Source organism: Phyllobates terribilis, unplaced genomic scaffold (assembly GCF_046119375.1).
Source record: "Phyllobates terribilis strain yellow unplaced genomic scaffold, ASM4611937v1 Scaffold_11__3_contigs__length_659146591, whole genome shotgun sequence".
Classification (NCBI taxonomy): Eukaryota; Metazoa; Chordata; class Amphibia; order Anura; family Dendrobatidae; genus Phyllobates; species Phyllobates terribilis.
This window is the reverse complement of record NW_027362771.1, coordinates 342,681,516-342,694,703: the sequence shown is the minus strand read 5'-3', so window position 1 is coordinate 342,694,703 and position 13,188 is coordinate 342,681,516. Positions and strand designations below refer to the sequence as shown.

General features: G+C 41.7%; 1 protein-coding gene across 1 annotated transcript in view; it reads right to left on the bottom strand.

Annotated features, from left to right (window-relative positions):
* Positions 1-2,557: 2,557 nt before the first annotated feature.
* Positions 2,558-13,188, bottom strand: part of SCAMP2 (secretory carrier membrane protein 2) — a 34,419-nt gene continuing 23,788 nt past the window's right edge. The window contains exons 6-9 of the mRNA XM_073652816.1: positions 12,603-12,765; positions 8,533-8,634; positions 8,336-8,453; positions 2,558-4,112 (exon numbers count right to left, since the gene is read on the bottom strand). Coding sequence (XP_073508917.1) covers positions 3,966-4,112; positions 8,336-8,453; positions 8,533-8,634; positions 12,603-12,765 — 530 coding nt within the window. The 3' untranslated portion in view covers positions 2,558-3,965. The remainder of the gene's footprint in view (positions 4,113-8,335; positions 8,454-8,532; positions 8,635-12,602; positions 12,766-13,188) is intronic.

The following is a 13,188-nucleotide window of genomic DNA, read 5'->3' as shown; positions in this document are numbered from 1 at the left end:
GCAAAGTACATCAATTGCAAACAGGTGCATAAATTCCAGTACACAGCTTTGCAATCCATATAGACAAACATCTGCAGTAGAGTAGGTCCTACTGAACAGCTCAGTGAATGCGGACACTCAGACGTAGTAGACTGCATCTGGGTGTCCACCTCCAGTAGGCGTACACTCCCGAAAATCGTTCACATCAGACGGCGCGTTTGCTCTGCCGTCACCATTACAGTCTATGGCCCTCCCGGCGCATACGTTCGGACACAGTTTTGTGGGGGATTTCGGACGTATGCTCCGACGGGGACACAGAACACAATGTGAAAGTACCCTAAACCACAACTGCAAGTGCTCAGACAGGTCTACAAAGACATGGTTTAACGAGTTTTGTCTGCACAGAGCCCTGACTTGAACCCCAACTGTGAGCCAGAACTTCACATCAAACATCAGTGCCTGACATCACAAATATTTTATATGAAAAAGGAACATATTCCCACAGACCTTCTTACAAATCATCTGGAAATCCTAACAGTATAACTGCCCCCACTCTGCTTAGAAGAGGACCCAACTCCAGATTAACACTCACAATTTTGTAATGAGATTTCCAACATGCTCAGAGTTATTCTAGTCAGATGTCCACCTATTTTTGGCCATGAAGCGCACACACACCCATGATGAACAATTAATAGATTTTTTAACTGTCAAGCAGGTGTTGGCAGCTGCCGTCTACAAGACGGCACAATGAGTATTGCTTTGGACTGTAGCTGTAACTAACCATGTACAGTACACAAACACCCTCTAGCTCAGGTGGAAAGATGCCCATACACCTTAAATAGTGTTCAGCCAACAGACATCTCTTCCAGCTCCCCATACACAAGAACGATAAGCTTGGCTGAGTGTTTATGTTCTGTTTGGGAAGAGGAAAGTAAAGGGGCATTTACACTGCAAGATAATCGGAAAAAAGCTTTGTTAAAAACGCTTGTTGCACGATTATCTTGCCATCTAAAGGAGACTGGCATTCATTGGGTGAAGTGATTTTTTGTGCAGTGTATAAGATAATCATTCTTGGTGATGCATTGCCCTGTTTAAACAGGACTCGAACTGCTGAGAACCATCTAGCATAGATCTCTCAGTGCGCATTGTTTGATTCGGTCTGCCTGTCGATAAAAGTTTACCGATCGGCGGTCATATTGTGCCGCTGGTCGGTCTGTGTAAGGGGACCTTGAGCCACTTCCAAATGCCTCTAGCAGCAGTTTATCAAAAACTAAAGGATTGGGATCTTGAATTCAAAGTACCAAATATTTATCTCTCCGTACATTGTTGGGAGTCTGTAGACACCCATTTACATTATATGGTTGGCCAGTCTTGCCAACTTTAATCTGTATGGGGCCCTAAGAGAATATGCGACTTGTGAAAGCACAATACAAATTTCAAGAAGTTGTCCACTACTTGGACAACTCCATCTCATACCCCACTCTTGACCCAGATTAAATAAAAAAGCTTATACTCTGTGCCAGCGCTGTTCCTGTGGTGTTGGCACTTGCGGTCCCAGGACTCCCGTGCTGTTGTTGGGACACATGATGCCAGCACCCAATCAGCGCTGGCATCACTGTCCCCGCCTACTGTCGAACTGAAAATTAAGGTGAAGTCAGATCAACTGTAATCCAGACTTCATCTTCATGTTCGATTTGCTTGAAGGCGGAGACAGTGACCATGATGCCAGCACGGATTGGGAGCTGGCGTCATAACCACCGCAGGAGAGCCCCGGGACCGCGAGTGCTGACACCGCAGGAACGGCACCAGCACAGGAGGAGAGTATAGGCTTTTTTATATTATCAGGACCAAACATTTAGTTCAAGAAGAGCCTGGCCTAGTAGTGGGCAAACCCTTTAATACAATAACTAATAAACATCAAACTGAAGAATGAAAAAAATGAAGTATCCAGACTCATTGTAGAAAATAGATTTATTTAGATTTTAAATTTTAGGCACTGTAGGGTGACAACAGTTACATTATACAAAGCTGGTACAGTCAGTTTGTTGCCTACAGAGCAGTAATTTATTTTTAGTTTGCAACTTGTACCTATAAAAGGCTAACCACTGCTTAGACCTGGGCATCTCCATAGCCATCTTATTCTCATTGTTAGGATATGGAGACCATCTGGGCATTTTTTTTTGCTTAAATGCATGCATTTTTGGCTAAAAAAATAATCACTTTTATCTCATTAAAAATGTTGCACTATTTGGCCTGTATAGCCTGTATGTATCACAGTACATAGTCTGCAGAACAAGGTAAGTGAGCTCATCCTGGCAAGGTCTGTGACTCTTATCTCTCTTCTTCTGAACAATGCCAGAGCTAGATAGAAGTTAGAAACTCTGGTGTCAGAACAAACTCAGAGTCACTGCTAGTACATCGCTGGCTGCAGAATGAGTTGTGATGCATGGATGCTATAAGGCTATGTGCCCACGTAGCAGATTTGATGCAGAGCGTTTTTGCCTCTCTCTGGCAGAAAAAAATGCATGCAGATTTACATGCATTTTTTCTGCCAGAGAGAAGAGTTTTTACATGCGTCTTTGCATGCTTTTTTTCAAGCACTTTTCCAAGCGATTTTGAGCATCACTTGGAAAAGTGCTTGACAAGTTGATCACACAATATAAATCCATGCAACCGCCATGGATTTATAATGTGTGAACAACTTAGATGCTTTAGTAAAAAAAAAAAAAAAAGAATTAAAACGTTAAAAATAAAAAAAAACCTGTATATTCACCTCTCCGGTGGCCCCCGGTCTGCTGTCTGTACGGTCAGGACCTGCGGTGACTTCATTTAGTCACCTGATGGTCACGCGACCGCTGATGTCGGCGGTCAGGTGATGGTCGCGTGACCATCAGCTGACTAAATGACGTCACTGCAGGTCCTGACAGTACACTGCGGAGAAGACGCGGCCGGGAGCAGACCGGAGGCCGCCGGAGAGGTGAATATACAGGTTTTTTTTTTTTTCATTTTTAACGTTTAATTTCTTTTTTTCACCGCGTGGTAGCCGGGATGAAGACGAGTTGTAGTCTCCTCTTCATCCCAGGTACCACACGCACCGCGATTACTCTGCAGCGTAAGCGCGGTAGAAATGGTCATGCTGCGCTTAGCAAACCAATGCGAATTCGGCGCACAAATTAGCGCATCATGTGCACAGCACATCCGAATTCACATTGCTTTGCATGGCAGACTGTTTTACAAGCGTTTTCGCGGCCGTAAATACGCCGCAAAAACGCTACATGGGCACATAGCCTTAAAGACAAATGGTCCTAAATATCTATTATAGCCCTATCGAAAAAATTATTTTCAGCTAACAATGCATATATTTAAGGTTTAAAACAAAAACAAAAAACACACAAGTATTGCCCTGAAAGGTGTCCATATTTAAGAAAACATTGTAAACAAATAGCTAGCATGAAGGCATAACACATCATGCAAGGCAACAATTTGTGTCTTTAAATATTTAAAAAGCATCAATTCTGAGACAGCCAAATGATTGTAGGGAATCCGATTTGCCATTTTATAGTCTAGTGAAAAACCACTGGTACATAAGATGGCTTTTGCAGCAAACAGACGTACACTGACAGGGACCATGTACAAGAGGAGAAAGAGGGATCAACATATTTTACATCTCGGGTTGTTCATTACTATAAATTGTGTTTTACAGACCCATTCATTCCCCCTTCCGTATTGAGAAAAAAAAAATCAGCTTCAAATAAAAAGGTCAAGCATTTAGTAAATCAGTTTTCATGTCTGAATATATATTTATGTACATATACATGTAGAATTTCACAGTCTCTTGGTGGAAGTGGCATAATGTGGAGTGCTGAGTACGACCACCAGAGCTAGAACTTTATAGAGACAATGATTTTCTTCTCTGGGGAAGAAGTAAAGGGGACAAGGATAATAGTCAGAAGTGTAAAAAGGCAGAAGTAATGGAATCCCGATCCTCAGTTTCCCTGGAATGCCCCCCTGGCAGCGGAGGTTGCAGCGCCAGCAGCTGCGTTTTGAACTGTGCGGTTGGTTAAGATGCCTTGTGAAAACTCTTCCTGCGCCTTCTGGAAATTTGCACCCGTTCTGCGATACATTGAGTGAACCTGGGGAATACATATGTAGATTGAAAGCAGAGTGATAAACATTCTTGAGACATAAAGGCACTTAAACTGTAACGATGATTTGGTCTTATTAAAAAAAAAAAAAAAAAAAAAAAAGTCTGTAGATTTCAGTTTCCAGCCAATTTATATTAGCTATATCAAGCGTATGCCAAGATTAATCTGTCAGCCAAACCTTCGTTGGGCAGACGACCATCTCTCCCAACTTCCCCATACATATGGGTGCATGACTGAGTGTTCAAGTGTTTTCAATTGGGAAAGAAAAAGCTTACCATCCCTGAAAACAAGAAGGCTGGGACGCTGAAATTCCAATTGCCTGATCCTTCTCTCCACCCTCCCCCCACGTCATCATCTGTCGGAGAGTCAGGAGGCCCAGTAACACATCAGCTGGTCGGCTGGTCCTCCCGAAATTGTCCAACTGTCATCTAATGTGTTTGGGGCACTTAAAACTGACTTTACTGTACCTCCACCTCCATAATCACCACTATACTTTCAGTTCTGGGAACCTCTAGAAAGACTTACATACCCAATGATTGACAGCAGGGATTTTTAAACGCTGACTTTGTTTACTGCCATTTTGGATGCAATGTTCTGTAAGGCCACATTCACGTTCAGTATTTTACCTCAGTATTTGTAAGCCATAACCAGGAGTGGGTGATAAATACAGAAGTGGTGACGTGTTTCTATTATACTTTTCCTCTGATTGTACCACTCCTGGTTTTGGCTTACAGATACTGAAAGTTATTTATATTTAGGGTGCAGGCAGGCCCATAAATGTTGTTCTTGTAAATTGGGGTGTCTGTCCTCATGGGGTGCACTTAGATTAGGCGGGTTGCCCAGCACTAATAGTATGGGTGCCACTAGCAGGCTGTAAGCCAGACAATGAACTACCTGTGTCTACTACAGCACCCTATACAAGCTTTTTTTTTGTGCAATCCTAATACTAAGCAATCACTCCCTCCATGAACTGGTAGGCTGTGAGTGATTGTCCCATCAGTATTTTGCACCTGTGCTGCCGCCATCTTTATTATAAGGGTTTGCTGAATCCTGTTAGTGCATTAGTTATGAGCAGGCCCGGCGTCAGCACCCGGGCAAGTGCCGGGGCCCTGAGCAGGCAGGGGGTCCCACTCGCCGTCGGGCACCCCGGCGCGCTATGGGGCCTGTGAGCGTAGAAGAGCGGTGCCAGCGCCCGCGAGTGCCCCCCCCCCCCCCCCCGCTTGGTCAGGGCCCCGGTCGGCGGCCGACACAATACTTACCCCTCCCCGTGCCTCCTCTCCGGTGTCTTCCCGCTCTCTGCTGCACTGTGACGTCTCAGGTCAGAGGGCGTGGTGACGTCTTTCAACTATGCCCTCTGCTGAGCAGTCACAGTGCAGCTGAGAGTGGGAAGACGCCGGTGACGCGGCTGAGGAGTCTGAACTCTGGAGCAGAGCAGCGGCAGCAGCTGAGGGGAGTATTTGATTTTTTTTTTTTTTTTTTTAATGTATGGGGGCCAGGAGGCATGGCTGCATGGGGCATTATATGGGGGCCAGCAGGCATGGGGCCAAGCATCCTGTATGGAAGACTATACTGTCCGGTCTGCACTGTGCGCTGCGAGGATTCGCCGGTTTCTAAGATATAGAGATAGATAGATAGATATATATCTCTATTTCTCTGCCGTATCTGTGCATCATGAATCGTGGTATGTGTTAAAGGGGCCCACTGAGACTTTCGCCCAGGGCCCACAAAAACCTGGAGCCGGCCCTGATTCTGAGACCTTGGCAGGTAAACGCTGTTGCCCTTTTTTGCTGTGATAATACTTGTATTTTTAGGGGCATTCCAATTACTCTTACTGTGGCTTTGCCTTTAAATTTTGGAAAAAAAATCTGCAGTTGAAATGGACCTGTGGTGTGGATTTTCAATCCGCAGTATATCAAATTCATATTGCAGATTTTGCAATACATATAGGAAAAATTGCATTATGTGGATTTTGATGCAGAGAATATGGCCTTGTGAACTCCTCGTCTGCATTTTGACAGGATTAGGTACACATAAGACCTATAAATGTGACACACAACTGGCAATATTTAATAAAATATCAAATTTTATTGGTTACATTATACAAAAAGATGTGGGGGTGGAAAAAAATAATAGTCAACTATGTACATCATAGAGCACATAAAATAGTCTTTAAAGTAGTAAGTGCAGCCAATAACAAATATATAGAAATAATTATTCAAATAATCATAATGCAACACGGTTGGTCAGGACCTTATGGTAAGTGTCAGACTGTCAAAAGATTAACAACCAACAGGTTGAAAGATTACAGAAGCCATACATGTGCATCCATGGAATATGTACAAGTCTACTACAGATATTAATAGCCAGCAAATAAAAAGAAAGTTGCATAGTACTGTAAGTGGGCAGACCGCTCCATAGGTTCAATGTTAAGTGACCATATAATATTCAAAAAGGCGCACAAAGAAAATACATGATAGGTATATAAAAACCAAGTGATATAACCATATAGTATAAAGTGACAAGTGCTACAAAAAGGAAACCAACTAATAAATATAAAGATGGTCATGTGCATATACTCCTTGCATTATGATTATTGTAATTATTATTTCTATATATTTATTATTCACATCACTACTTTAAAAGACTTTGTGCTCTCTGGAGTATTAAGTCTGCCAATATATTTAACTCACATCTTGTAATTTTATTCTTGTTGAAAATTTTCCCTTTATGATTGTCATTTTTTGTATTATGTAACCAATAAAATTTGATACTTCACTAAACCTTGAGAGTTGTGCGTCCCATTTATAGGTCTTATATCTCCAGAGGATACACATAACAATTGCTTATTGAATTTTCTGTTTAATGACTAGGTACATGTAGCACACCCATAGCCATGTCAAACAGTACAGTGTACGGGCTAAGGAAGTTTTAAAGCAGAATTGTCAGGACACTTCGCGGTGTCAGCTACGGACAGTGCACACTTGGCTGATAATTTGTATGTGTCACATCTTTAGAGCACCCTGATTGGGGATATAGAGAAGTTTAAAGTTAATGGGATTTTCCTACAAAGTACATTTTAATAGATCTTGGAATAAAAATAAGTTCTACAATTACATTTTTTTTCCTGTGCTGAGATAATTCTATAAATGTGCCCCTGCTTTGTTCTGTGTAATGGCTGTGTCTGACCATACAGGATCATGGTCTGATCATACCACAGCTCCTGGGCAGGAGAGGAAGCAAAAGAGTATACAGACAGGACAGCACGGGATCACCACTTCTTCTTTTGGAGATTTAAAAATTTAAAGACAAGCAGCAAATACTTTCAGCTGTGATTCCATGCCGTCCTGTCTGTATCCGCTCTTTTAACATAGCCGCAACGGAAGTGCATCATAAGACCCGCCCATCACATGATCGCGGGGCACCACTAGGTTGGCATGACAACCTGGTGTCTGCAGGAGACCACTGTGGTAGTCATAGCAGATGAGCATTTCTGCAACACATAGCAGGGCTGAAGCACAAGTCTCCCATGGAGACTATTGAAGCCAGTAAAAAAAAAAAAAAAAAAAAAAAAAAAACGTTTAAAAATATATAGATAAAAGGTTCAAATCACCCCCTTTCGCCCAATTCAAAATAAACACTTAAAAAACACACACATATTTGGTATCACAGAGTTCAGAATCGCCCGATCTATCAATATATAAAAATAATTAATCAGATCGGTAAACGACGTAATGAGACAAAGAATAAAAATGGCAAAATTACTTTTTTTGGTCACTGCAACATTGCAATAAAATACAATAACGGGCGATCAAAACAGAATATCTACCCCAAAATGGTGTCAATAAAAACAGCTTGAAGCGCAAAAAATAAGCCCTCACCCGGCCCGAGATCCGGAAAAATGGAGACTTTTTTTTTTTTTTTTTTTATGAACTTTTAATTTTTTTTTCATCTGTTAAATAAAAAATAACTTGTAATGACCTGGAGAATCATAATAGCAGGTCAGTTTTAGTATTTAGTGAATATGGTTAAAAAAAAAACCCTATTGTGGAATTGCACTTTTTTGCAATTTCACCGCACTTGGAATGTTTTTCCCGTTTTCCAGTACACGATATGGTAAAACCAATGATGTCATTCAAAAGTACAACTCGTCCCGCAAAAAACAAGCCCTCACACGGCAATATTGACAAAAAAATAATGCATTGCAGACTTACCTTCTTCAGCAGGACCAGAGATAAGACAGCACTCACAGTGAAGAAGGCTGCCACGATCATCATTATCACAGCAACTGCAATGTTGGTTTCAACCATGGTTAATGCTATTATCCAGCCACTGCAATGAAGCAGAAATGTGAAATAAGTACGAAGAATGGCACTGAAGAAGAAAGCAAAGAGAAGAACTTCAGTCTTACCTGTCTCCCCAGTGAGGGATGCCAACTGCTTGTATGATATAAATGATGATTTGACAGAAGAAGATGATGAAGAACGCAAAGAAATTGAAGGAACTGTCCGTCCTGTAAAGAAATATGGCATTAGTCAGGAGTTTTTCAGAGTATATCATGAACAAAATAAAAAAGTAAAAGGCGTTTTTGATACTAAAAATGTTAAAACTTTGAGTACTTCATATAAATAAAAGGCTCCAGAACCAAAAGTGTATGGGACAACATAACCAGATCATAGGTATCCATGCAAGCACATATGTTATAAAATATGATGGTTATCCACAAGATAGTTTCATTAAAAGCAGTTGTCCAGGCTTGGGGCTCAAGTCTGCAGACACTGACTGCAGACTTATGAATCCTCACAGCACACACTGTCAAAATTCTCTGGCCCCGGGAGTCATGTGACCACAAGCATGTAATTTGCATACCATCGGCCACATTCAGACTAGACGTGTTTGGCCTGGCTCAATACACTTGTATGGAGCAAGGCTGCACACGTCTAGTTGGTACGTGCCCACATGTATGCAAGTTGCATACTTGCAGTTACACGCCAGGCAGCTTCCTGACCGCACGCACACTGCGCGCTGTGAGGATTCATAAGTCTGCAGCCACATACTGTAGATCGAAAATGAAATGTGCTTGCATTGTTACCAATGATCCTTTATGTCGTCCCATACATTTTTGGCTCTGCAGCCTTCTTTTATATGATATGCACAATAAAAAACATTTTTTAGCTTCAAAGATTCCGCTTGCTTTTTTTGTTCAGTTAATTATTTGGAGTTGCGAATGGTTATTGCTACAATTATTTTTGTAGAGGCTTTTTTACCTTATGTTGGGTTTGCCTAGCTCTTAACTATCATGCAGCGAATGGATTTGACATTTTTAATATTACTGTACTTGTAAAAAAGCTGATGCACAAGTGAGAAAGTTTTGGCGTGTTCTCTTGCACGCTGATATAGGGAGGTTCTCTCACCAACAATCACTTGGAGTGCCCACAGCTGTACTATACTGGATCATATGGGCTCACACAGTTTTCCCATATGCAGAGTCTTTAAAAGAGTTCATTTAAAGGGACTGTCAGCACAGAATGACTGTTCAATCCAGGTACAGGCGTTCGGTGCATCATGGCGGCCAATCATTTATATACACCTTCCCATCTATCTCTGCAATTCTCTGGCTCTAACAAGATAGAGCTGTCAAAGAATGAGGGGAGTAGATTGAGTTTAAATGATTGGCCACGCCATGATGCACTGAGCGCCTAGACTTTGTTTGAACAGTCATTCTGTGCTGACATAGTACCTTTAACCCCTTCATAACATATCACAGACAATGACATCATATGTCATTGTCCCTGACTGTGATGTGGGCTAACATGTTGAGCCCGGATCTTTCCTGACATATGACGGCTGATTTAATCAGCCATCATGGACCTTTAGTAGCCGCGGGTGGAGCAGTGCTCTGTCCGCAGCTGTTAACCAGTTAAATCCCGCTGTCAATCACGGACATTGGGATTTAACACACACTGGCAGGAAGCATGTAATTCATCCCGCCCATATCACATGATCGCGGGGCACAGATGGATTGTCATGACAGCTGGCGGTCTGCTGATGATCCCCATGATTTTCATTACGATCCTCCTGTGAATGCCGGCCCATTGCCATCACAGAAACAAGCCATCACACAACCAAAAATGCCAGAAAAAAAATGAAAAAACACTACGGGTATCAAAAAAATGGTGAGACAAGCAAAAAAATTCTCACAAATTTCTAAACTTTCACCACTAAAAAAATACATGTTTGGCATCTGTGTACTTGAACTAACCTGGAGAATCATATTACCAAGTCAGTTTTACCATATGCAGGTGCATCTCACTAAATTAGAATATCAGCAAAAAGTTAATTTTTGTTCTTCAATACAAAAAGTGAAACTCCTATATTATATAGAGTCTTTACAAACAGAGTGATCTATTCCAAGTGTTTATTTCTGTTAATGTTGATGATTATGGCTTACAGCCAATGAAAACACAAAAGTCATTATCTCAGTAAATTAGAATACTTTATAACAGCTTGCAAAATGTTTTTTAAAATCCAAAATGCTGGCCTACTGAAATGTATGTTCAGTAAATGCACTCAATACTTGGTCGGGGCTCCTTTTGAATCAATTACTGCATCAATGCGGCATGGCATAGAGGCGATCAGCCTGTGGCACTGCTGAGGTGTTATGGAAGCCCAGGTTGCTTTGATAGCAGCCTTCAGCTCGTCTGCATTGTTGGGTCTGGTGTCTCATCTTCCTCTTGACAATACCCCATAGATTCTCTATGGGGTTAAGGTCAAGCGAGTTGGCTGGCCAATCAAGCACAGTGATACTGTTGTTTTTACAACACCAGTACCAAACACCACCTTGGACCATTGAGCAACAGTCCAGGTCTTTTTCTCCTTGGCCCAGGTAAGACGCTTCTGGCGTGGTCTATTGGTCATGAGTGGCTTGACACAAGGAATGCGACACTTGTAGCCCATGTCCTGGATAAGTCTGTGTGTGGTGGCTCTTGAAGCAATGACTCCAGCTGCAGTCCACTTCTTGTGAATCTCCCCCAAATTTTTGAGTGGCCTTTTCTTAACAATCCTTTCAAGGCTGCGGTTATCCCGGTTGCTTGTGCACCTTTTTATACCACACTTTTTCCTTCCACTAAACTTTCCATTAATATGCTTGGATACAGCACTCTGTGAACAGCCAGATTCTTTAGCAATGACCTTTTGTGGCTTACCCTCCTTGTGGAGTGTGTCAATGACTGCCTTCTGGACATCTGTCAAGTCAGCAGTCTTCCCCATGATTGTGGAGCCTACTGAAACAGACTAAGGGACCTTGTTAAACGCATTGGAAGCCTTTGCAGGTGTTTTTTGTTAATTATTCTAATTTACTGAGATAATGACTTTTGTGTTTTCATTGGCTGTAAGCCATAATCAACATTATCAGAAATAAACACTTGCAATAGATCACTGTTTGTAATGACTCTATATAATATATGAGTTTCACTTTTTGTATTGAAGAACTGAACTAAATTAACTTTTTGATGATATTCTAATTTTGCGAGAAGCACCTGTATTAAACATGATAAATAAAAGCCCCAATTGTGGAATTACACTTTTTTTTGCAATTTCACCGCACTTGGAATCTTTTTCCCATTTTCCAATACACTATATGGTAAAATCAATGCAGTCGTTGAAAAGTACAACTCATCCTGCAAAAAAACAAGCCCTCACATGGCCATATTGGCAGACAAAAAAAAAAAAGTTATGGCTCTTGTAACAAGGGGAAGAAAACCAAAAATAAATTTGGACCAGGGGTGAAGGGGTTAACTCTGGAACCCAACACTTAAGAGTCTGTTGGTATAAAATAACTGTTAAACCAAGAACAGATGCTCAGTGCACCTTTCCACCTATTGTTTTCCATCTCTGCCATTCTCTGGTTCAAGGGAAGCCAGAGCTGTGAAGGAAGATCGATGGAAAACAAGTACGTGGGAAGGTGCACCGAACTGTTGGCCATGCTACAAGTGGACTGAGCGTCTGTGCTTAGCATAAACAGTCAATTTGTACGGATTTCTTGGCTACAGCTTATCCCCTTTGTAGTCAGGTCAGTAAACTTTGTTTAAAATGATATAAAATGCAACACTTATCATGGTATTACGTACAAAATAGTTATGGAGTGCAGAGTGTATGAGGACAGGAAGGAGCAGGAATCAACCCCCGCTGTCTTTTCTCGAGAGTAAAGATGGCCATATATTTGTGACTTTAACTGGTTGGGTGACCACAGACTCGTCAGGCATAGTAAATTGGCAAAAAAGAGGTGTGCAGATTTACATAGTCCATATAGACATAGAAAATATGGACATCCAGAATTGGGTTACAGCCTTGGCGTCTGGAATAATTGCTCCTAACTTATTGCTGGCCATGATAAATGGCCAGGACGAGCAATGGATGGCAATAAGTGTACGGCCGGTAGTTCACTGACAATCTGGCAATAATAACTGGAACTGTAATTACCTGAATGCTTTGTAGATGGGCCGGTACCAGCATACAAAGGCACAAGGTGTAAATAAGATAAACCACAGGATGGATAAGCCAAAATCCACACCACCATCCTTAGCATCAGCAGTGAAATATGCCAAGCAAGCCAGGAGATTAAGTAGAAGTGTGACCGCGTGAACTGGAGGAAGAAGCAGAGCGGTCATTTCAGCATATACTAACTCTTATCACACCTACGTCACACTACATGTCTGCAGTGCAGTTCTTTTGGGCACATAGTACATACATTCAGAAGAGCATGCCTAATAAAATAAACAGATATACTGAGCATAATCTCTCTAAAGCCTTGATAAATCATGACCGATGCATTTGCAGTGCTCTTTCGCTCATGTACACACCTGATGAATTTATCTTACATTTTGGGTAGAAACTGTGGGTTGCCATTATTCCCAGACCTATTCTATTCAGGCTTGGACTGACCCAGAAGGGAACAGGTGAATCCCCTCGTAGGTCTGAACAGGAGTGGGCCCCCCACCCCTTATATATGGGCAGTGGTTGGCACAAAATACTTGAGTCACTATGTACAAACCAGCATCTTGTCATT